This window comes from Drosophila serrata, unplaced genomic scaffold (genome assembly GCF_035046125.1).
Source record: "Drosophila serrata isolate PLE 108 unplaced genomic scaffold, ASM3504612v1 contig_318, whole genome shotgun sequence".
In the NCBI taxonomy this organism is placed as follows: Eukaryota; Metazoa; Arthropoda; class Insecta; order Diptera; family Drosophilidae; genus Drosophila; species Drosophila serrata.
In genome coordinates, this window is record NW_028257216.1 from 52,179 (window position 1) to 78,571 (window position 26,393).

Below are 26,393 nucleotides of genomic sequence, written 5' to 3' on the forward strand. Positions count from 1 at the left end.
CATGCAGAAGAAAAATAATATCATCGCTAAAAATGAGCAGGCAAATGTTCTTGACGTTAATGCTGGGAAAGGGTCAATCTATAAAAAGATAGAAGCTGAAGGTTTGACTTTTGTAGCAATGATTGATTCAGGATGCGATTTGTGTCTAATGAGGGAAGAAAGTTCAAAAGTTTTGAAGGTTTAAAACTCAAGTCCGTAGTAAAACATCTTAAAGGTATCGGCAAGAGTGAGCTAAAACGATCGGATGCTTCGATGTCAGTCTTCAAGCAGATGGCGTATGCTTTACCACAACTTTTCATGTAGTCAAACAGAATGAGTTGGAATACGCAGCCATTGTAGAAAATGATGTGCTACAGTCTATTGATGTGATGTTCAGTCTGGAAGGAGTCGTATTTAAGACAAAAGAAAGCGACTTCGCTACGGCATTTAAAGGAATGAAATGATCGATGAAGTCTCCGTTCTTGACAAGATCGATTTATCTCACCTGGAAAGAAGTCAGAAGCTGAAAGTAGAAGATCTCGTTAAAGATTACAAGCCAACCAAGTCACAAACGTCTCCAGTTAATATGAAGATCGGATTAGAAGATGATATTCCAGTATACCAACGCCCTCTTCATACGAGATTAAATGCTTCATAGATAAGCAGGTGCAGGAATGGCTTTCAGACGGAATAATTATACCAAGTTGCTTAGAGTATGCATCGCCTGTATTGGTTTCAAAAAAGACTGGATCAAAAAGATTTTGATGCGACTATCGGAAACTTAACCAAAAAAAACAAATTAGACAACTTTCCGATGACCTTAATTGACGATGTACTGGATAGGTTACATGGATCGAATATTTTTACCACTCTCGATATGATGAATGGATTTTTTCATGTGCCGATTGATAAAGATTCAAGAAAATTTACAGCATTGGAACTCATAACGGCCAATATGAGTTCACGCATGTTGAATTTAGAATCTTTTTTTGTGTAGCTGGGGCCGGCTGCTCAAGATCCGGAGTAGAAAATTGAAGTAAATTGCTCGCACAACAGGCCCGTGAACGGAATTGAATTTCGTTGGAGGTGGTGGTGAGACGCACGTCTGTTCTATTCGACTTCATATAAGTAACTCTTAAACCTAGCTTACAGAAATAACTCCGCGCTCATGCTTACAGAGCTTTAGGAAAAAAACGAGAGCGGGAGTACAACGCCGATCGGCATATCGTGGTCCCGAACCTAGCTTAACAGAGTAAGATCGGATTGCTAAGAGCGGTGCTCTTCGACCCGCTCTGCCCGGCGGCCGTACAGTGGCTCCTGACCTGAATATTCCTGCCCCCCTTGTAACCATACGGGTTGCAACTTGGTCCGCTGCTCCTCATGACTGGTGGCAGACTCCGGACAGGACCCAGCCAAACACTGTGCTTTGGGCTACCGGTAGTCCGTCAGGTACCTTGAGGAAACCTGGCTGCATCACCTACGGATACACGTCCGCACCAAGGACCACGGAGATTGTCGCCGGGAGATAAAAACGGTCATCCGCCAATGTGATGTCTCGAAACTGAGCCCGCACGGTCTCGCTAAGCGCACGGATTGGAGTGCGGACACGCACGTGCGGCTCAATCTTGAATAGGAGACTCACGTGCGGTGAACGTGGGCCGGGGCGTGGTAGACGAACGCCGAGAGGACGGAGACGCCGGTCGATGTGACTGTCGGCGAGGTGCCGGACGCTCGTGCATGTGCAACAATGTATGGTGATCCTGCTGGCACACCTTGCAAAGATCACCCCGGCGGCACACTCCATCGGAGTGCTCGTGAGCCAGACAATTCGCACAGTAGCGGTTGGCGAGCACAGCGCGGAGCCTCTTCTCCACACTCAGCCGAAGAAAACGGCGACACTTCCGTAGCGGATGAACTCCATGGCAGACTCGGCAGCGGTAGGAATTTATACCTCGAGTTCGTCTGCTCTGCTCGACGGCACTGGGTGTTTGCCACTTATTGCGTTTATGGAGCTCCTTGAGGTACTCCTCTTTCCACCGCAGACGAAATTGCTGATGGATAGCCTTAAGGTGCTGCCACCGGTTGATTATAGAAGTCGTGGCACCCTTTATTTCAGGTTCTGCGATGGCGAGGAGGGGCCCCCCCGACAAGAAAATGCCCCGGCGTGAGTGCCAGCAAATCTGTGGGGTCCTCGGACATTGGAGCGATTGGCCGCGAATTCAGGCAGGCCTCGACCTTGGCGAGAAGCGTGGAAAGCTCTTCGAAAGTATATTTTCGAGTGGCTGGGGACTTATAAAACAGGGTTTTGAAGCTCTTGACTCCAGCTTCCCACAAACCCCCCATATGGGGCGCTCCCGGAGGAATAAACTGCCACAAAATCTGCTGGTGACTATAGGCACTCGTCACTGATTCCTTCAATGCCAGCAGAAATTCCCTGGACAACACCACGGCTGCCCCAACAAAGGTTTTCCCATTGTCCGACTGAACTTGGCGCGGACACCCTCTCCGGGACACAAAACGCGAGAAGGCTGCGAGAAATTTCTCGGTAGTTAGGTCGGATGTGGGTACCAGATGGATTGCCTTTGTAGAAAAACACACAAACACTAGCACATACCCTTTCGTAACGAGACAGGCTCGTCGGGTGTAGTTCTTAATATCGAAAGGGCCCGCATAATCCATGCCTGTATATGTAAATGGACGCGAAAAAGATGTCCGCTCCTTGGGCAGTTCACCCATGAGCTGGGTCTGTAGTTTCCTTTTGTGGATCACGCATACCTTGCAGGAGAAGATTACGGACTTGAACAGATTCTTTACCCGGGGTATCCAAAAATTCGCACGGATCAGCCGGACCATCAGTTGATTACCGCCATGCAGCGTTATCCGGTGCGTAAAATGTACGTGCAAAATGACAATTGTACGGAAGAATGACCGGATGCCGTTCATCGTATTGGAGGACCTCGGAGGACGTCACCCACCTGCAAGCTCTTATGAGACCATGATAATCCAGAAAGGGATTAATATTCTTGATGGAACTGGATGGTTGAACTGAACGTTTTTACCTCAGGCAGGCGTATTCTAGCGGGAAATATCGACGTTGGGACGTGGAAATTAGGAGCCGTTTTGCCGTTTGGCTGCGGCGATCTCATCGTTGGACAGCTGCTCTTCACAGGGACCCGTTATTCGTCGCGACCGTTGAATGAAACGATATACGTATGCGAAAACTCGCAATGCCTTGTCGAGCTTGGAGAATCGCTCGACAATGTCCTCTGGGAGTACCTCCGCGACATGGACCTTGACCGCTCGTTTCTCAAGGTCACTTTCGGGCGACTCGCCGCCTGACGATGGCCATTCAGAGCGGGGCACACGCAACCAGGCCGGACCGTGCCACCACAGCTGACTGTCGGCAAGGTCTCTAAGCGACACTCCCCTGCTTGCGAGATCGGCAGGGTTCTGTTCGGAGCGAACATGTGCCCACCTTTTCGCATCTGTGGACTGCGTAATTTTGGTCACCCGATTAGCGACGAATGTTGTCCAATGACACGCTGGCTTGCTTAGCCATGCCAACACGATCGTCGAATCAGTCCAACAGTGCAAGTCTGCAGTGGACCCGGGCATCTTTGGAAGAATAGAGGCGGCCATTTCGGACAGCAGCAAGGCTCCACATAATTCTAGCCTCGGGAGCGACACCGTTTTCACCGGTGCCACTCTCGTCTTTGCCGTGAGCAGATTGACCATTATCGTAGACCCAACTTCAACGCGGACATAGATGGCCGCACCATACGCCTTTTGCGACGCATCACGGAACCCATGATGCTCTACCCTCAGTCCTGGCCGGAATAGGACCCAACGCGGAATGCGGATCTGACCGAGCGAGGAATAACTTTCAAGAAATTCGGTCCATTTTTGAGCTGATTCCTGGGGGAGAACGCCCCACCCTAGATCCTGGAGCCAGATGTCCTGCATGAACATCTTAGATCGGACAATAAAGGGGGCAAGCCAGCCTGCTGGATCGAATAAATTTGCAATTTGGGACAGGACCCGTCGCTTCGTAAGGGGCGCGTCAGAGGACAGTTCAGGCGGAACAAAGAAAAACTCATCGGATGTTGCCTTCCAGCGCACCCCCAACGTTTTCGCCGTAGGAGATGCTCACTCGGGATATTTGTCAAAATTGCTCGGCTATTGGCTGTCCATTTCCGTAGAGGAAACCCTGCCGAGCTCGGAGCCTTATCCAACTCTTAAATAGCCAGCTCAGCTTCTCGCTTGGAGTCTGCTCCGGCTAGGACATCGTCCACGTACATGTAATTTCGAATAATATGGCTCGCCTGCGGATACCTCTCTTCTTCGTCATCTGCGAGCTGTTGCAGGACTCGGATCGCCAGAAATGGGGCGTAATTGACTCCGAAGGTGACCGTCTTTGGCTCGTAATCTCGGATTTCTCCCTCTGGATTTCGAAATAGGATGCGTTGGAACGAGGTATGGCTCGGATCAACCCAAATTTGAGGGTACATCTTCTCAATGTCGGCATTGAAAACGTACCGAAAGTACCGCCACTTTAGAATTTGGATTGTCAAATCGGACTGTAGAACTGGACCCGCGTGAAGGATGTCGTTCAAGCTGGTCCCGTTTGCGGACGGACTGGATGCATTGAACACGACACGCACCTTCGTCGTCGTGCTCTCGGGCTTGAAAACCGCATGGTGTGGGAGATAATAGCTGGCAACATGATTCGTGGCTGGAACTTCGATCATGTGCCCTAGATCCAGGTACTCTCGGATAACGGCCTCATACCGTGGCTTGAGTGACGGATCCTTCCTCAAGCGTTGCTTATTCCGCAGGAACTGAGACAGCGCGAAGGATCTGGAATGTGCCAACCCCGCTCCTACGTGATCAGGGTCACGAAATGGCAGTATCACCACATATTTCCCGCAACTGCGAGACTTGGGCCTGGATCGTTTAAAATGGAGGTTTGATGAGGTTGAAAAGCCGCTCCGTGACAAAGGTCGCCTCGGAACCGGAGTCGATAAGCGCACGCGCTTGAAAATCACAGCCCAGATGACATATGTTTACGATGGCCGTGCCTAGTAGGACGGCCCTTGAACCGGACGCGAAACACACCTGCACATCCGAGGAATCTTCGGGGGGTACCGCACCTGCTGCAGAAGTGGTGGGTGGTGACCTGACGGCCCCCCAGAACTTGAAGAACCTGTAAAAGGATTGCTACGATGTAACAAGGAATGATGCCGGCTGTGGCACGTAAAACAGCTATGCGGACTGGTACACTCTCGCTGTTGATGGCATCGAGCAAAGCAATTTAAGCAAAGCTGCTTCCTCTTTATGTAGTCTGACCGCCCATTAACGTCCATTTCTAAGTAACGTGGGCATATCCGCACAGGGTGATTTTCCTTTGAACACAGATCACACCCTTTGGGCGCCGAAGCCACCCGGGCTTCGTTCGCGACGAACATCGGACTACCTTCCAGGTAGGAATTTCCGCCTTGTTATGGATCGACTGCTCCCACATGGAAAGTGTGAGCTTGGGAAGTTTTGACGACACCATATACACAAGGAGACAGTCCCAAGCTTCGACCTGGATGGATGACATCTCTAAAGCAGTCAGGCAACTCTGTATAGTGCCTTGTAGCTCCTTTAAAGCGCTTCCGGACTCTTGGGGCACACCCTGGATGTTAAAGAGAATTATAAACTGACTATTGACAAGCAACCTCCTATTCTCGAAACTTGTCGAAAGATTTTGCCACGCTGAGCTGAAACCTTCGATGGTTAGTGGTGCCTTGGAAACAATGGCATGCGCATCGCCACTCGTTTTGGACAACAAGTGGAACAATTGTTCCACCGGCGTAAGTCGCGCATTGTTTATATAGATCGCCGTGAAAAGGTCCCTAAAGGTGGGCCACCGAAGATAGTCGCCTGTAAAGACTTCAGTATCCACGGGTGGCACACGACAGCCGGTAGAATTTGGGACGTGAATGCTTGCGGGCGCTTGAACGGCCTGAGGCGCGCTCTTATCGATCAACTCTTGGAGATTGGAAACACATCTTTCCTAGATCGAGAAACAATATTCATACTTGGGCTGAAGAGTTCGCCCGATGGACGTACTCTCCTCGGATGCCGCTATAAGTTCAGAACAACTTTCATAATCCCTGTCCACCTTTTCCCAAAGTGACCGAATCTGGTCGCGACGCACTTGACACATGTACGGAGAGACCTGGGTAGTTTCCGGGGTTCCCGGAGTGTTCCTCAAATTGACTCACACGGTCTGTCGTGGGAATAAACTTCCTTAACGCAATGTCGATGGCGCTCTGAGCCATTTTCGTGGTCGATCGAGTGACCCTCGACGATGGACCTGGGCGAGTATCTAAAGCGTCGTTACTGTTCGTCCTTGATCGGGCAGCGGTGGACCCTGACCTAAGTGGAGAGCGGCGCGGAGAGACGGATTGGGATCTTTGCAAGCGGATTGATGGAATCGCCTGTGGTTTTTTGTCGTTTCCTACTGGCATACTCGACTACGGACGTTGCGATTGACCCAATAGTGTTGACACACTTGAATGAACCAATCGACTAGAAATGAATGCGGGCACCCTAGACCTCACGGAGTCGATAAGAACCCCAAATTCGAAGATAAGAAACCCAGCAGCAATTGGAGGAAACGAATCACGAAACCGACTTGGTGACCGATGAATATGCGCGCGTTGTGGCCTCTATCGACACAATATCCAACTCTTAAATTGTTATCCTTGGAATCACACGCCTCAGAATGGGGCGGGAATGTCGCACTGTTAGCGTGGGTGGCAAAAATACCAAAAAATAATAATAATATTAGTAAATGAACGGATATATAGCCTTTTCACTGGTTGCGTGGGTGAAAAAATACCAACCAATAATAATAATAGTAAATGAACGGATATATAGCTTTTGCGCTGGTTGCGTAGGTGAAAAAATACCAACCAATAATAATAATAATAGTAAATTAATTAATACACTTAATTCAACCAATTCAGTTCATTAATAATTTAACTAACTCAATTAATTAATTAAATAATAATCAATAATCATATAATAATTATTAAGTAATAATTAATAATTATTAAATAATAATTAATAATTATTAAAAAATAATTAATAATTATTAAATAACAATTAATAATTAATTAATATAATTATTATTAATTAATAATAAAATAATAACAATTAAATCAGACTGATGGGAGTAAAGCACCAGGTATATTGGCTTATCAAGTGCTTGTTCAAGTACGATGCTAGCAACCCTCGCTGCTGTATAAATGTATGACAATTTGAAATATTAACACCGCGCTGCTACCTTTACATATGAATGCATGAAATGTTGAATGCCGAAAATGCGCTGTCATATGGATGTATGAGATGTTAACTGTTGCACAATGTATGTATGTTGTATGAAATGTTAAAATGTAGAGAGCTTCCGTCGATGTATTGGATATATGTATGTCTGTATGTATGCTCAATCACGAATACTGATGGGCGGCTTTAGTTCTTCGTATAATGTATTTATTGTTGTATTAGTTTGGAATTAAATTATGCACAACATATATTCAATGTATGTACCCAATCCCGAAAAATTTATAGTTGTAGTTTTCCGTGGCCTTATAAATATTTATTTGTTGAGTAAAAAATATAAGCCAGTAATAATAACAGGGTAATTATGTGTGCGAATATGTGTATGGGCGTTGGAGAGCCTTTAGTGGACTGTATTTGGGAAAGTGTGTGTGTATATTGTAAATGTAACTTTTTGACAGTCGAACAACGAATATGAATATGGACATATGTAGGTATGTATGAACTGAGGAACTGAGGTAAAGACCGTTTGTCTGTTGATGTAAGAATATGTACCGAGGAAGAACGGAGTAAACGCAGACAGAAATAAAACGGAGTTGGAACTGAGGTAAAGACCGTTTGCCTTTTGATGTACGAATATATGTATATGCAGACGGAAAGATAACGGAGTGGAATTTCGTACTTATCTTCTTTATCAAAGGGTAATCCGGCTCGAAGGACCAAATGTTTGTGTAGCTGGGGCCGGCTGCTCAAGATCCGGAGTAGAAAATTGAAGTAAATTGCTCGCACAACAGGCCCGTGAACGGAATTGAATTTCGTTGGAGGTGGTGGTGAGACGCACGTGTGTTCTATTCGACTTCATATAAGTAACTCTTAAACCTAGCTTACAGAAATAACTCCGCGCTCATGCTTACAGAGCTTTAGGAAAAAAACGAGAGCGGGAGTGCAACGGCGATCGGCATATCGCGGTCCCGAACCTAGCTTAACAGAGCAGAGATCGGATTGCTAAGAGCGGTGCTCTTCGACCCGCTCTGCCCGGCGGCCGTACAGTGGCTCCTGACCTGAACAATCTTAAAACCTCCCGCTGTGTTTTGTCGATACGTTTCAGCAATATTGCGAGAGCTTATTCAAAATCAGACAATTGTATTATACATGGACGATATAATTGTGCCAAGCAAGGACAAAAACGAGGGAATCGAGGCTTTGAAAATCGTATTAAGCGCAGCTTCGAAGGCAGGCTTACGAATTAAGTGGGGGAAGACACAAATTATGTAGAGCACTTTTTTGGGATATGCGATTGAAAACGGAACCATTTGAGTGAGATACTTCGGAAGGAAGAAAACAAGAAACACGATAAAAACCTTATGATGCCTGAGCAGGGTATCGCTTCCTTTAACCACTTAAAACAACTATTGGTATCAGCACCAGTAGTCAAACTGTTTGATCCTTTGGCTGTAACGGAAGTACACACAGACGCGAGTAAATACGGCTTTGGCGGCGTTTTGATGCAGAAGGATTCAGATGATCAGCAATTTCACCCGATAGAATTTATGAGCTGCAAAACAAACCCTTGCGAAGAGAAATACAGTTCCTATGAGCTTGAGGTGTTAGCCATTATAAATGCATTGAAGAAATGGAGAGTGTATTTGTTGGGAAAATGTTTCACAGTAGTTACTGATTGCAACGCTTTTGCGATGATCATTAAGAAAGACGACCTAACACCTAGAGTCGCAAGGTGGGCCATGTCATTGCAGGAATTTGAGTTCAAAGTAGAAATCCGAGCCGGAACAAAGATGAGACACGTCGATGCACTCAGCCGTTTGTCATGCTTAATTATCTCAGATTCCTCAAAATCACGTTTAATTGAAGCACAGAACAGGGGCAACTGGATAAAAGTGGTTAAAGTTATATTGGGCAGCAATAAGGAACACGAAGACTTTTATTTGCACAATAATATCCTTAGCAAAGATCCAATAAATGAACTGCTAGACGTTCGTGACTCGATTGCAGAGGAAATCATTGCCATAGAACACAAGGAAGGTCACTTCGGAATAAAAAGGCCCAGAGATATACTGGAGAAGTCTTATTACATTCCAGGAATTCAGACCAAAGTAGAGAGAGTCATTTAAGGATGTTTAGAGTGCCTGACTGCTTTCGCCGATCGACAAGGCCCAAGAACCGATCGGAACTTACCACATCGATCATGTTGGTCCACTTACCGACACGAAGAAAAAATACAACCACATATTAAGGGTCGTAGATAGATTTTCAAAATTTGTCTGGATTTATCCAAAGAAGTCAACCGGAACAGAAGAGGTTATTAAAAACTTGAGAAGCAAGCAGCAGTGCTTGGGAATCCTCGCAGAATAGTTACAGACAGAGGAACCGAATTCACTTCAGGATCGTTTACAGAATATTGTAATCGCGAAGGTATCCAGCTACTTCACATCACAACATGTAGCTCTTGCTCGGTATAAGATACTTTTATTTGCGCCATCTGTTGGTCGATCATATGTCGAAAGGCGGCTTGGCCAGTAGCCAAGCGTAGGTCGGCTAGGGCACGAAAGATCGGGTGAGAAACAACAGAGGCATTTGTCAACGGTCTCCCCGTTTCCCCCACTTTCACATTGGGTTACCGCCACTTTTCCGGCGTCATCTTCCAGCATTCCGTTTTTGGCTGCTGAGGCATAGTGACTATTATATATTGGCGACTGGCGACAGAATTTCGAAAAATTATTCGCGAGTGTTCAAAGTGCTGAGAATACAATACTGCTGAGAATACAATATTGCTGAGAATATAATACGCCGGCGCAGCTTCTTGAATCTTTTAAGCGCCTAGATCTAAATTTTTGGAGAAGGACTTCCCCGTCGCCCCGCTCAACAGAGCTGGGGAAAATATTCTTTTTATTTAAATTTTATGTGGTTAAAGAATAATTAGTCGCCGAATGCTGTAGAACGACCGTTGTACCCCTTTGCGAACAGCTCTAGAGAGCACAACTAAGCAAGAGAATTCGTTAGCAGTCGTACGAGCTATGCCAGAGTCGGCGTAGGCATAGGCTTCGGCAAAGCATTGCAATTAGTTTAATGTAATTCTTTCGGGCTTTTTGAACTCGCCGCCGCAATGCGATCCCGGCCAAAGTATATTTGATTTGAGCCCCATTCCTCATCGCGACGAATAATTGTAAAAAAAGAGAATTTTTGAGCCCCATTTTGTTCCAGTGTCAGTGAAGAAAGGTATGGAAAAATCAGTGTAAGAGAAAATAGAAAACTTTAAGTTAGGTTAATTCGTGGAAAAATTGCAAGAAAGAAGAAATAATGAAGAATGAACTCATGTATATGTAAAAAGCAGTGTGCGGCAAAGAGGAATATTATTTCGTTGCATTCCTGTAAAAATTAGTGGAAAAATGAAATTAAATAGCGCGGGCCGAATGCGTCATTTTCTGATAGTTTCCCCCTATCTTCGTAGTCTCTTTTAGGGCATCCCCTTTGGACGTGAAGTTCTTTTTTTTTGCATGTATCATTTTATCCCAATTTTCAGCTAGTTTCCGAGGAAAGCGCTTTCATCGGTGGAGTTAAGAAAATGGTGAGTGTATCAGTAATAATTTAAATAATTTCAAGTACAAAAAAAGAAATAAATCGAAAAGAAAGAGAATGTCCCAAATCAGGAGCCGTTAATGTAAAAGAAAGAAACGAAAATTTAACCGAACCAACGGCGGAAAACAAAGAGGGGAGGGGAAAAGAAAAGAACGCTGATACATAAGGCGATTGCGCTTAAGACTAGTTATGCTGAGAGCTTCTATGCTTTTTTTTATCTAATTGTTGTTGTTATCATTGCAACATGTATATTGAATTGCAGTCAGCGTAAATAATATTTTCCTTTAACTTGCCCAAAATTGTTTTGTCATTATTCTTTATTAATGCCCGAAATCGAGTCGAAGGGCGTATATTTATTTATCATTTGTGTTCTAAGTTTTAATGTTTAATTGTCTATCTACGTTTTCTATTTTAAGTAATGAATTTATATTTTTCTAGTTTTAAATAAAATTATTATAATGTTTTAATTGGCCGCAGCTGGCTCAAGCTATATAGCTTTGAGGATGGGAGCGACCATAGGAAGGGTGGGCAAACTAGAGCCTCCAGATCACCAGGAGTGCTAAAAAAGGGCAAGTTAGCCGAAGAGAGTTCCATTTTTTCTCAACTTTTATTTATGTGTTGTCTGCTTCTCTGTCCCGGTATAAGCTTGTTGTAGCACGCATTCATTTCTGTTTAAAATTATGCAAAGGCAACCCGAGATCCGAGCAAGACCATCACTTCCGTAGCCGACGAGCCGAAGCCGGAAAAATATCTTGCGTGCGCTCCGATCTCGAGCTAACAACTTGCCTGTAACATACACTTTTAGTGTAGCGGTTCGTTACAAACAGGTTAACCCAGAGGCAACGTACAAGTCGAAAGAATACATAAAGTTGTCATTCCGATGTTAGGTAAAATGTGCCAAGAAAACCCAGTAAATTGGTATCGCCACGTAGACAGAGTTCAACAAATAATAAACAATACTCCGCCTCGAACAACTAAGTATAGTCCGTTTAAAATTTTGACGGGGTTAAATATGAGAAATAAACTAAACGATGTAAGAGAACTTCTAGAAGACTTAGAAATAGAACAATTGAATGAAGAGAGAGATGAGATTAGAAAGAAAGCACAGGAAAATATAGAGAGGGTGCAGCAAGAGAATAGGAAAAACTTTAATGAGAAGAGAAAGGTTGAAAATGAATATGAAGTGGGAGACTTGGTAGCCACAAGGAGAACTCAGTATGGCACAGGAATGAAACTTTGGCCAAAATTTTCGGCCCGTATAAATTTACCAAAAAGCTCAACCACGGTCGTTATGAAGTTATAAAGGAAGGAAGTCAAGAAGGTCCAAGAGTTACTTTGAATGCTGCCGAATATATTAAGAAATGGAGTTCATTCAGGGGCGAATCAAAAGTCAGGATGGCCGATTGTGCGATTGGGAGAAGTAAGCTTACTTGGAAACCTAGAAAATTGGGAATGCATACAATGTTTCGGATTTCAAAATAACCGCCAAGATTGCATGTGAATTTTTTAATTAGTTTATTAAAATTAAAATTAACGAAAAACCGAGATGTGGTGGCAGACTTGGCACTTGGTGCGTCGCTTCGAGTTCAAAAATGCGAATAACTATATTTTCTAGCTTAGCCTAGCTTATGCTAAGGTTGGCGAAGGCGAGGCGAATTCGCGAAGAGCGCGAGAGAGCTTTATTGCGCTCTCGCCTTCGCCCTAAACTAACTACACTAAACTTCAAAATTATGAATTCAGCCAACACCGGCCCCGTTGAACGCCTCCACGGCTTCAACATCCTGGAAGCCGCGCCAGCTTGTGGATCGCCCTTCGGAAGATGGCTCCATCGCTCCATCTAAGATCGACGACCCTGACCATGCCGTCCTCCCCTGCGTGCGTCGCGACGATCCGTCCTAGTAGCCACTGTTGAGGCGGCAGGACGAGCTGATGTTTTCCTGCTCGTGGTGCCACTTTCCTCGGATTTGAAGGCCCAGGACATACTCCCGGGACCATCGCCGCCAAAACATTTGCTTGGCTGACGAGACAAGCCGCCATCGCCGCAAGCAGCTGAGACCCGCCTGGTCCGGGGTCCGCAGTGCTGGTGCTGCGACGAGGGGCCCGCCTGTCAGCAGGTGTCCTGGAGTGAGTGCCTCTCCGTCGCTTGGGTCCTGGCTGAGAGCTCCGAGGGGCCGCGAGTTCATCATGGCCTCGATTCCGACGAGGACTGTCCCCAGCTCTTCTGCGTTGAGGAGTGCGCCGCCCACCGCTCGTAGGAGTAGGTGCTTGGCAGTTTTCACACCTGCCTCCCATAGTCCGCCCATGTGCGGAGCCCGAGGGGGTGTGAACGCAAATTCGCATCCGCTTTTTGATGCGAATTCGCGAATTGCGTCCGCCTGCTCCTCGAGCCTCTCGCGAAGAGCCTGGAAGTGGCGACTCGCTCCGACGAAGTTCGTCGCGTTGTCGCAATGCACGGTCTGGGGACATCCTCGGCGACCAATAAACCTTTGAAAAGCCAATAAAAAAGAGTCAGTACTTAGGTCTGAAACAATTTCTAAATGAACCGCCTTGGACGCAAAACAAACAAATAAGGCAATGTAGGACTTATATGGGGGCCTTCCTCGTATTTTCAATGTCGTATAAACAGGGCCAGAAAAATCAACGCCACATATTGCAAATGGGCGGAGAGCACGGAGTCTTTCTGCGGGAAGATTTCCCATTATTTGAGTCATCAGTCGGGGCTTGTATTTAAAACAGCGCACACACGATCGAACTGTCTGACTGCATAGTTCCTGAGCGTTTATGGTCCAAATACGCTGTCGTAGGATGCTCACAAGTGCTCGAGGACCGACATGAAAATTTGTGTGGTGCAGATGCCGGACGTAGCTCTGCACAAATTGGGAGCGTTTCGTCAACAGCAAGGGAAACTTGGCATCGTAGGATATAGGAGCGTTTGCTAGTCGCCCCCCAACTCGCAACAACGAAAAATTGCACCAAGTGCCGGTGTCTTCATGGATGAATGGGTTCAATCGCTGAAGACTTGGGCCGACCTTGGAACCTTTACGAATTTTTACTATTTCTACTTGATACTCGTGATTCTGAATTATTTCGACGATCTTATTAAATGCTTCAGTATATTCAGTCGGTGACAGAGTTTTTTCGAAAACTATACTCTTGTCTTTACATTTTCTTATAAAGCGGAACATATAAGCGAACACTCTCAGCAGTTTCAGGTGTGACGAGAATCCCTCGATGACGTCTAGCAAATCGGAAGTTTGCACCGCAGCGGTCAGTCCGACCACAGTCTTTCTTGTCTGGGTTCTGCTTCGTTGGAACATGCCGCCATGTAGCCTGTCCAGACCATTCTTGAATCTCCGCAACCTTGTTCGAAACGAATCTCGACAACGACGATGGATGAGATCGGATCCAATGGAGAGTGACTTCCGAATCCGACCAGTACACGATTCGCTCGATAGGAACATTTATTAGCGGTTTGATTCTCTGGCAGAGATCTGCGAGAAGGTGAGCGGCACATAACTCAAGCCTTGGGAGCGTTTTTGTCTTGAGCGGCGCTACTTTCGACGTTGAAGTCAACAACGATATTTTGTAACCTTCAGCAGATTTGCTACGAACGTAGACGCAAGCTCCATAGGCTCTCATGGATGCGTCGGCAAAGGCATGTAATTGCACCGGTGACATCGGATCAGTATGCACAAACCGAGGAATAGCTATCTTATCCAATTGAGACAAGGTGTATTTTAGCATATTCCATGCAGTTTCTAAATTCAGCGGAATTGACTCATCCCAGTCTAACTTCTTAAGCAACAGTTCCTGCAATAGGATCTTTCCCTTTATTACAATGGGACTTAATAAGCCGAGAGGATCAAACAGCTTGGATGTCACCGATAAAATGTTCCGTTTTGTCGCTCGGAGACCCATGACAGAATCGTCAATTTTAAATTTGAAGGCATCTTCGCTAGGCAACCAAGATATGCCTAACGCCTTAGTTGACTCTGAGTCCGAGATAGGTATCGACTTAACTGTGCTCTCAGATGCAGTGACCTCAGGTGAGTTTGAAAACCACTTTGTCAATTCAAAACCTGCTGTTTGAAGAACCTGAGACACTTCAGACTTGATTGTCCGTAGCTCCTCTACGCATGCAGCACCAGTTAGCATGTCATCGACGTAAAAATCGGATCCAATTACGTCGGCAGCTCTAGGGAATGAAAGTTTCGCAGATTCACTCAACCTTTTTAAACACCGAATAGCAAGAAAAGGGGGTGGTCCAGTACCATATGTAACGGTGTTGAGCTTGTATAATCTCAAGGATTCAGAGGGGTCTCTTCTCCACACTATGAGTTGAAACTGCCTATCCGCTTCGTTAACCATCACTTGGCGATACATCTTTTTTACATCGGCAGTCAGGGCATACCTGTGCAGCCGAAAGCGGAGTAGAGTGGAGTACAACTCTTCTTGGATTGTCGGTCCCACCATCAAGATGTCATTTAAGGCCACCTGAGTCGATGTTTGAAGGAATTTTGTTGTCTGTAGGCGACATATGACCTAAGGCGAGATATTCTTCCATAAATTCCAAATACATGGTCTTTAAGTCAGGATCTCGAGACAACCTTCTCTCAAGCGACAAAAACCGCCGTTTTGCAACATCAAAAGAATTGCCTAACCCCTTAGGGTCAGATTTAAACGGCAGCCTTACTTCAAACCGACCTGATGGCAATACCTGAGTAGTCTTCCTGTAATACTCTTCACATAATTTGTGCTCAGGCGACAGAATTTTCTTTGGATTTGATTTGCCTTGCTAATTGAAGCATTTAAGTTTTCGAGTCGACATTTCAATTCTTCTTCTAAAATCGGAATCGAACCCTGTTCCAGCCGCTCGATTAATCGGCGAATGGTTCTGACCCTATTTTGGAGCTTGCTTTTTAACTCCTCCAGAAGAGATTTATTCTTTGTATCATGGCTCATTTTTACGAATTAATTACATTAATTTTCCCAAGAATTATAATAATGGCCGAAAATTATTGTTTAAAGCAGAAAGACGACGAAAGTATTAATTATAGCTTTCGAATCTAATATAAATAATATCAAATAAACACTCAATTAAAAATAATAAAAATATATATATATATAAATATTCTTTTTAATTTAATAAATATTTAATATTAATAATTAATTAATTAATATTACAAATTAATATTTTTATTTTGTTCGAAAAGTTTATTAAATATTTTTTCTGATGACAATAATTTATTTAATTGAAACGAGTCACGCAGTATCAATAATAATAGTGGGTGGAAGTGACGCCGAAAATTGTATACCCGACAAAAACAGGGTAGCGCGTCACTTGGCGGTCTGCCAATCAAATGACCGAAAAAGAGTATACCCGACAAAAACAGGGTAGCGCGTCACTTGGCGGTCCGCCAATCAAATGACCGAAAAAGAGTATACCCGACAAAAACAGGGTAGCGCGTCACTTGGCGGTCCGCTAATCTAAGCGCGCCAAACTAAAAGAGCCCAACAACAACAACGACTACACCGGCACACAAGCGAAAGCGAAAACGAAAAAGTTCACCGCTGCAGCTGCTAGTATATAAGGCTTTATGTATTGGTGCGCAAGCTTGGATTAACTTCCCAACTATTAAAGCGAGTTCTAACGAGAGAGGGGGGGGGGGGGGGGGCGACAGTGATTGCAATATAATACAATAAATAACATAAATAAATGTTGCGTCCAAGTGCGGTTCAATTTTATGTATGTATGTATATGTTAATTTTAGACAATATATATAATTGAATAAATACATGCAATGTTGCTCTACTATAAATACGTATGTGCCAAGAATTGAAAGCGAGGTGCAATATTTCAGCACAAGACAATAAACAATAAATTTATTTTACTCCAGCTTTCAATTTATTGCACAAATACCTCTGATTGGTGATATATATATATATAAATATATTCCAGCTGCCACTTTCCTGTGCTTCTTGCTCCCTCGTTGATGGCAGTAGTTGGCGCAGCAGAGTTTTTTTCCGACCGACACGGTTAATTTATTTAAATTATTTAAATTAAATTTATTTCACACAGCGCGTCGCGGGCAACAATTTCTACAAGCACTAATCACTGGCTTGTTAAACTGCACTTATGTATTTTTATATATATATATTTTTTTTTATATATATATGTATGTATTTATATGTATATATATACATATACTGTGTCACTGTCACTATTATTTATTATTTAATTATGTTGCCAATTTTCGTCTTGTCCACCCGGGGGCACCATGAATTTTTTAATTAGTTTATTAAAATTAAAATTAACGAAAAACCGAGATGTGGTGGCAGACTTGGCACTTGGTGCGTCGCTTCGAGTTCAAAAATGCGAATAACTATATTTTCTAGCTTAGCCTAGCTTATGCTAAGGTTGGCGAAGGCGAGGCGAATTCGCGAAGAGCGCGAGAGAGCTTTATTGCGCTCTCGCCTTCGCCCTAAACTAACTACACTAAACTTCAAAATTATGAATTCAGCCAACACCGGCCCCGTTGAACGCCTCCACGGCTTCAACATCCTGGAAGCCGCGCCAGCTTGTGGATCGCCCTTCGGAAGATGGCTCCATCGCTCCATCTAAGATCGACGACCCTGACCATGCCGTCTTCCCCTGCGTGCGTCGCGACGATCCGTCCTAGTAGCCACTGTTGAGGCGGCAGGACGAGCTGATGTTTTCCTGCTCGTGGTGCCACTTTCCTCGGATTTGAAGGCCCAGGACATACTCCCGGGACCATCGCCGCCAAAACATTTGCTTGGCTGACGAGACAAGCCGCCATCGCCGCAAGCAGCTGAGACCCGCCTGGTCCGGGGTCCGCAGTGCTGGTGCTGCGACGAGGGGCCCGCCTGTCAGCAGGTGTCCTGGAGTGAGTGCCTCTCCGTCGCTTGGGTCCTGGCTGAGAGCTCCGAGGGGCCGCGAGTTCATCATGGCCTCGATTCCGACGAGGACTGTCCCCAGCTCTTCTGCGTTGAGGAGTGCGCCGCCCACCGCTCGTAGGAGTAGGTGCTTGGCAGTTTTCACACCTGCCTCCCATAGTCCGCCCATGTGCGGAGCCCGAGGGGGTGTGAACGCAAATTCGCATCCGCTTTTTGATGCGAATTCGCGAATTGCGTCCGCCTGCTCCTCGAGCCTCTCGCGAAGAGCCTGGAAGTGGCGACTCGCTCCGACGAAGTTCGTCGCGTTGTCGCAATGCACGGTCTGGGGACATCCTCGGCGACCAATAAACCTTTGAAAAGCCAATAAAAAAGAGTCAGTACTTAGGTCTGAAACAATTTCTAAATGAACCGCCTTGGACGCAAAACAAACAAATAAGGCAATGTAGGACTTATATGGGGGCCTTCCTCGTATTTTCAATGTCGTATAAACAGGGCCAGAAAAATCAACGCCACATATTGCAAATGGGCGGAGAGCACGGAGTCTTTCTGCGGGAAGATTTCCCATTATTTGAGTCATCAGTCGGGGCTTGTATTTAAAACAGCGCACACACGATCGAACTGTCTGACTGCATAGTTCCTGAGCGTTTATGGTCCAAATACGCTGTCGTAGGATGCTCACAAGTGCTCGAGGACCGACATGAAAATTTGTGTGGTGCAGATGCCGGACGTAGCTCTGCACAAATTGGGAGCGTTTCGTCAACAGCAAGGGAAACTTGGCATCGTAGGATATAGGAGCGTTTGCTAGTCGCCCCCCAACTCGCAACAACGAAAAATTGCACCAAGTGCCGGTGTCTTCATGGATGAATGGGTTCAATCGCTGAAGACTTGGGCCGACCTTGGAACCTTTACGAATTTTTACTATTTCTACTTGATACTCGTGATTCTGAATTATTTCGACGATCTTATTAAATGCTTCAGTATATTCAGTCGGTGACAGAGTTTTTTCGAAAACTATACTCTTGTCTTTACATTTTCTTATAAAGCGGAACATATAAGCGAACACTCTCAGCAGTTTCAGGTGTGACGAGAATCCCTCGATGACGTCTAGCAAATCGGAAGTTTGCACCGCAGCGGTCAGTCCGACCACAGTCTTTCTTGATTCCTGCCGCAAAACTTCCTCATCCGGTTCGAAATGAACATTTTTGGGCCAGTTCTCCTCCTCGTCCTTCAGAAATTGAGGCCCCGTGAACCAGATCGACTGTCCAATTTCGTCGACGTCACAACCTCTAGACACTATATCTGCTGGGTTCTGCTTCGTTGGAACATGCCGCCATGTAGCCTGTCCAGACCATTCTTGAATCTCCGCAACCTTGTTCGAAACGAATCTCGACAACGACGATGGATGAGATCGGATCCAATGGAGAGTGACTTCCGAATCCGACCAGTACACGATTCGCTCGATAGGAACATTTATTAGCGGTTTGATTCTCTGGCAGAGATCTGCGAGAAGGTGAGCGGCACATAACTCAAGCCTTGGGAGCGTTTTTGTCTTGAGCGGCGCTACTTTCGACGTTGAAGTCAACAACGATATTTTGTAACCTTCAGCAGATTTGCTACGAACGTAGACGCAAGCTCCATAGGCTCTCATGGATGCGTCGGCAAAGGCATGTAATTGCACCGGTGACATCGGATCAGTATGCACAAACCGAGGAATAGCTATCTTATCCAATTGAGACAAGGTGTATTTTAGCATATTCCATGCAGTTTCTAAATTCAGCGGAATTGACTCATCCCAGTCTAACTTCTTAAGCAACAGTTCCTGCAATAGGATCTTTCCCTTTATTACAATGGGACTTAATAAGCCGAGAGGGTCAAACAGCTTGGATGTCACCGATAAAATGTTCCGTTTTGTCGCTCGGAGACCCATGACAGAATCGTCAATTTTAAATTTGAAGGCATCTTCACTAGGCAACCAAGATATGCCTAACGCCTTAGTTGACTCTGAGTCCGAGATAGGTATCGACTTAACTGTGCTCTCAGATGCAGTGACCTCAGGTGAGTTTGAAAACCACTTTGTCAATTCAAAACCTGCTGTTTGAAGAACCTGAGACACTTCAGACTTGATTGTCCGTAGCTCCTCTACGCATGCAGCACCAGTTAGCATGTCATCGACGTAAAAATCGGATCCAATTACGTCGGCAGCTCTAGGGAATGAAAGTTTCGCAGATTCACTCAACCTTTTTAAACACCGAATAGCAAGAAAAGGGGCTGGTCCAGTACCATATGTAACGGTGTTGAGCTTGTATAATCTCAAGGATTCAGAGGGGTCTCTTCTCCACACTATGAGTTGAAACTGCCTATCCGCTTCGTTAACCATCACTTGGCGATACATCTTTTTTACATCGGCAGTCAGGGCATACCTGTGCAGCCGGAAGCGGAGTAGAGTGGAGTACAACTCTTCTTGGATTGTCGGTCCCACCATCAAGATGTCATTTAAGGCCACCTGAGTCGATGTTTGAAGGAATTTTGTTGTCTGTAGGCGACATATGACCTAAGGCGAGATATTCTTCCATAAATTCCAAATACATGGTCTTTAAGTCAGGATCTCGAGACAACCTTCTCTCAAGCGACAAAAACCGCCGTTTTGCAACATCAAAAGAATTGCCTAACCCCTTAGGGTCAGATTTAAACGGCAGCCTTACTTCAAACCGACCTGATGGCAATACCTGAGTAGTCTTCCTGTAATACTCTTCACATAATTTGTGCTCAGGCGACAGAATTTTCTTTGGATTTGATTTGCCTTGCTAATTGAAGCATTTAAGTTTTCGAGTCGACATTTCAATTCTTCTTCTAAAATCGGAATCGAACCCTGTTCCAGCCGCTCGTTTAATCGGCGAATGGTTCTGACCCTATTTTGGAGCTTGCTTTTTAACTCCTCCAGAAGAGATTTATTCTTTGTATCATGGCTCATTTTTACGAATTAATTAAATTAATTTTCCCAAGAATTATAATAATGGCCGAAAATTATTGTTTAAAGCAGAAAGACGACGAAAGTATTAATTATAGCTTTCGAATCTAATATAAATAATATCAAATAAACACTCAATTAAAAATAATAAAAATATATATATATATAAATATTCTTTTTAATTTAATAAATATTTAATATTAATAATTAATTAATTAATATTACAAATTAATATTTTTATTTTGTTCGAAAAGTTTATTAAATATTTTTTCTGATGACAATAATTTATTTAATTGAAACGAGTCACGCAGTATCAATAATAATAGTGGGTGCAAGTGACGCCGAAAATTGTATACCCGACAAAAACAGGGTAGCGCGTCACTTGGCGGTCTGCCAATCAAATGACCGAAAAAGAGTATACCCGACAAAAACAGGGTAGCGCGTCACTTGGCGGTCCGCCAATCAAATGACCGAAAAAGAGTATACCCGACAAAAACAGGGTAGCGCGTCACTTGGCGGTCCGCTAATCTAAGCGCGCCAAACTAAAAGAGCCCAACAACAACAACGACTACACCGGCACACAAGCGAAAGCGAAAACGAAAAAGTTCACCGCTGCAGCTGCTAGTATATAAGGCTTTATGTATTGGTGCGCAAGCTTGGATTAACTTCCCAACTATTAAAGCGAGTTCTAACGAGAGAGGGGGGGGGGGGGGGGCGACAGTGATTGCAATATAATACAATAAATAACATAAATAAATGTTGCGTCCAAGTGCGGTTCAATTTTATGTATGTATGTATATGTTAATTTTAGACAATATATATAATTGAATAAATACATGCAATGTTGCTCTACTATAAATACGTATGTGCCAAGAATTGAAAGCGAGGTGCAATATTTCAGCACAAGACAATAAACAATAAATTTATTTTACTCCAGCTTTCAATTTATTGCACAAATACCTCTGATTGGTGATATATATATATAAATATATTCCAGCTGCCACTTTCCTGTGCTTCTTGCTCCCTCGTTGATGGCAGTAGTTGGCGCAGCAGAGTTTTTTCCCGACCGACACGGTTAATTTATTTAAATTATTTAAATTAAATTTATTTCACACAGCGCGTCGCGGGCAACAATTTCTACAAGCACTAATCACTGGCTTGTTAAACTGCACTTATGTATTTTTATATATATATTTTTTTTTTATATATATATGTATGTATTTATATGTATATATATACATATACTGTGTCACTGTCACTATTATTTATTATTTAATTATGTTGCCAATTTTCGTCTTGTCCACCCGGGGGCACCATGAATTTTTTAATTAGTTTATTAAAATTAAAATTAACGAAAAACCGAGATGTGGTGGCAGACTTGGCACGAACGAAAAAATTGGTGCATCGCTTCGAGTTTAAAAATGCGAATAACTATATTTTCTAGCTTAGCCTAGCTTATGCTAAGGTTGGCGAAGGCGAGGCGAATTCGCGAAGAGCGCGAGAGAGCTTTATTGCGCTCTCGCCTTCGCCCTAAACTAACTACACTAAACTTCAAAATTATGAATTCAGTCAACAGCATCATTCCGATTTTGTAGTATTGCTATCCCGTTATAAAAATCAGAGTTCTGGCCACTACCCTTTCTCTCATTCAAAAATCAAACCCAGATTTTCAATTTAGAGTCAGTCGTTGAAAATACCTGAAAGAGACCAGTCGAGTTGCGAAAGCCGAAGTTTTCCGTTTAGAAAAAAAGTCTATTAATGTAACTTAAAGTCACAAAAGTCTATTAATGTAACTTAAAGTTCACAAGTTACATTAATAGACTTTTTCAAATCAATAAACATAATTTGTAATATCCCTACATATATATGGTTCCAGCGCAGAAATTTTGTCCCTGAAGTATTTAGCTTCATCTTAAGTTAATTGTGCTGTTTTTTCTTGGAATTGGTACCTTATTGGTCTGCAGTAACGTGTTGATGACTTTCGAGGTTTTTTCCAAATTACTTTGTGTTTCTTGGCATCATTATTTTGAGTAATTAGTTGCACAAAGTCACAAACAAACTCGAATCATCAATGTTATTGTTCAATGTTTTCTGTTTATATTCGGAATGACCAGTACTGCTGTAAAATCTCCACTTGCCAATTAAAATCAAGTCGGCCACGCTTTCGACACTAATTGACTCAAGGACATCAGCTTGAAGTTTTACAATTCGTAACGTCGTGTGATCTAACAAGCTGCTGCTTGGGATTCGCTGACACTGATATTTTCGGGAAAAGATGATGCTTCGGCCGCCAGAAGTTTTTCGTAACTTGGTAATAAGTTGAAGGAAGTCTTACTATTAATAAAACTACGAATAAAGAAAAAATTGATGTTTACTCATATTTGTATCAAGAACAAGAACAAGTGATCAACATTCAATTCTGTAAGCGTTGGTTAAAATGAATTGCATGAGAGTAATATAGTAAAAATAGACTAGTCGATTTTTGTCAGCTCAGCAATTTTACGTCGTTTTAAAAGGTCAGAAGCTTCTTTAAAATCTGCTTTGGGTCGTCCACGTTCAGGATTTTTTATGTTGATTGGGCGCATCTTATTGGAATTGATTCCTTTTCTTTCAACCAATCAGCTTGATATTGGAGAATAACCGATTTTATGCGTTTGTATTTACCCAAAACTATACAATCCTTTTACAAACGTATTCAATTCGCTTTGACACATTACTCTTGTAAACAATATAGCCGTTTTTAATAATATTCAGTATACTTTCATTCAATTTTGTTCGCCTTATAATGGGTCTACCCTTTTCGCTGCACCATACATTAAGAACATATAAACATGAGAATACACACTTATAAGAAGAACCAGTTAAGGTTTAAAGCAAGGGAATAAACAAAAAAGAAGTTAAAACTATTAATAAATGAAAAACTATTAATAAACAACTAATAATAAGAAACAACACAACAAGCATACGAGGGAAAACAAATTTTTGTAGTGCAAACTGACACTGAAAAAGTTAAAACGGTGTTAGAATTTTTACGATTTTAAGCATATCTGTAAATTTCTTCATTTGCACATTTATTACCTTTAGAGCCAGGCAAGCACATTGGTATACGTATACAACTTAATTGTGGATTTTTGTGGAGTTACTACTAAAACTTTAGCTAAACATAAAAAAACGTTCAATATATAGACAAAAAAATGTACTAGTTTAAAATCATATAACAAGAACACTGTAGCAAGTATGTCTTTTTATAATATCTCAAGTTTTTTAAAATACCGTCAACTTCAAAATCCATTACAAATATTTTAAATTTGGATACGTAATAAATGAACTGAGCACTTCAAAGTTCGGTTTTGTTGTGAAATACTCGCGATGGGCGGAAGCTGCTATGTGCAAATGAACACCTGCCCACACCTTCAATTCTATTTTTAGAAAGAACCGTTCGATTTCCAGAAAAAACTAGATTGCAATGAAGAAGCTTGGACATTTTAAAAACGATTTGTTTACTTTTCGTAAATTTTATTGTTACAGCTTTTTTTTGGCCCATGGGCGCAACCACTGTGCAGTGTGACTAACGAATTAAAAGAAAAGTCTCGAAAATGATCACAGTGGCGGCTAACCAGGGCGGATTGTTGTAAAATGCTGTTGTTGTATAATGTGAAATTTAAATGTATTCCGACGGATTGGGTATTAGAATACTATGTATATATTTATCATTTCGCCTCTATCAACGCTGTCGCCTCCCAAAAACGCATTATGTTTGTACTTTAAATGCCTTTTGTAAATTAAATCGTATATTATGGGCCTTGTCACTACGAAAATTATTAACTCCAACCCTTTCTTGCCGGTAAGAAAATCGTTCCATGCGAGAAAAATTTTTTCACTTAAATTTTACCTCCAATCTGGCTTTGAAAATATTGACTATTCATTATTCTTTAAAAATGTTTACTATTATATATATATATATATTATATAGTATATTATATACATACTATATTTCGCTTCTCAAATCCAGCTGCTTAGTTTTTTAACCGCTTGCGCTTTACATTTTTCGCTCGCAACATTTCTCTTTCGTTAGGAGTCGAGAAAGCTGTTTAAGAACGTTTTTCTTCTTATTTATTGTGTATAACATTGAAGAACATTTTTCTTATGTTAGTAACAGGATTATATACAAATTTGTTAAAACATTCTGTTGGCGCCGAAAAGAGGAAATGCACCATTGGGAATTTGCCCATTTATATAATATTTGTTTTTTTTTTTTAATAAAAATCTTACAAACATAGTGCTCTGTAAAGTTCAGTACCATGGTTAAGTCCATCGTCAGTTAAAATCAGCTGAAAACAAGAAAATAAATAATAGTTAAAAAAAAAACAAGCTTCTACAAATATCCGAACTAAAAAGAAGAAAATAATTTATAATTACAAACAAAATTATTAAATTCAGAGCAATAATACATAATTATAAACAAGATCACTAAATTCAGAGTTAAAAGCGTGGGGTGCATCTATAATCAATGTTACAATTATTCTAAGGGCAACTATCTGTAAAGGGAAGAATTATGAAAATGTATAAAAATCCTGCAATTAACAGTTTCACCGTACAATGTCTCTCCAAGTACATGTTTAATTATTGTTACAAACAATGATAAATGTAATAAATGTATAAACATAAAATATAAAAGAAAATCTCTGATATTTACAAAAAATTATTACATTAACAAAAACAGTGCAGCTGTAGAATATCTCGTCACGTATGTATTTAAACGTAGTGAAAGCATTATGCATATCAGTCAAATGACAAATTCACAGCAATAGTCAAACTGAATACATGTTAAAACAATGATTGATATAATTAATTACAGAAAAAAAAATAACAGGTACTTGGCGCGAGATACTACCGTGTCTCCGGATGCACCCCACGCTTTTAACTCTGAATTTAGTGATCTTGTTTATAATTATATACTATTGCTCGAAATGTTATATTTTGTTTGTGTTCACGTCAGGAGGCCCTTTGCGGCGCCGCCTCTGTCCACCGAGCTTCCAAAGTTTTGCCGCTCTTGTACTCCCGCAGGTCGGCCCTTCGCGCACTGCTCATCGGGCTAATCTAAGCGCTCCACTTCGATGTTTGCGAGCGCCCGCTCCCGAATTCCCGAAGCTTTGCTCACTGCTAAGCGAGCTGGGGAACGGCTAGTTCGCGCTCCACTTCTCGGACTGTTAAGCTTATTTTATCGGTCGGGAGCGCAGCCCTTATGTTTAAGCGAGTTAGTTCTATGTATGATGCGTAATAAAGCTGAAACACTTATTCGAGCTCAACGACGCCCCCGACTTATCATTTTAACCACTACGGGTTATCATACTATTTGACTGCGTCGCGGGGGCGATTTTCCATTACAGGATCTTTAGCGGCAGGATCGCCCGCTCCGAACAGTTTGTAATTATAAATTATTTTCTTCTTTTTAGTTCGGTTATTTATAAAAGCGTGTTTTTTAGTTTTTTTAAACTATTATTTATTTATTAAAAATTTGTTCTATAGTTCCTATGGCAGCTATATGATATTGTCGTCCGGTCTGGTCCGTTCCGACATATATGTATATAAATCAGGGTATATAGAA

General features: G+C 42.7%; 1 protein-coding gene and 1 pseudogene across 1 annotated transcript; one reads left to right on the top strand and one right to left on the bottom strand.

Moving 5' to 3' along the window:
- The window catches only part of LOC147642960 (uncharacterized), a 44,549-nt pseudogene that overhangs the window by 14,224 nt on the left and 3,932 nt on the right, over positions 1 to 26,393 (top strand).
- LOC147642961 (uncharacterized) lies at positions 12,451 to 15,851 on the bottom strand. The gene has a single exon (XM_086837542.1). It carries the CDS (start codon positions 14,361 to 14,363, stop codon positions 12,798 to 12,800), a length of 1,566 nt encoding a protein of 521 aa, XP_086693668.1. The 5' UTR covers positions 14,364 to 15,851; the 3' UTR covers positions 12,451 to 12,797.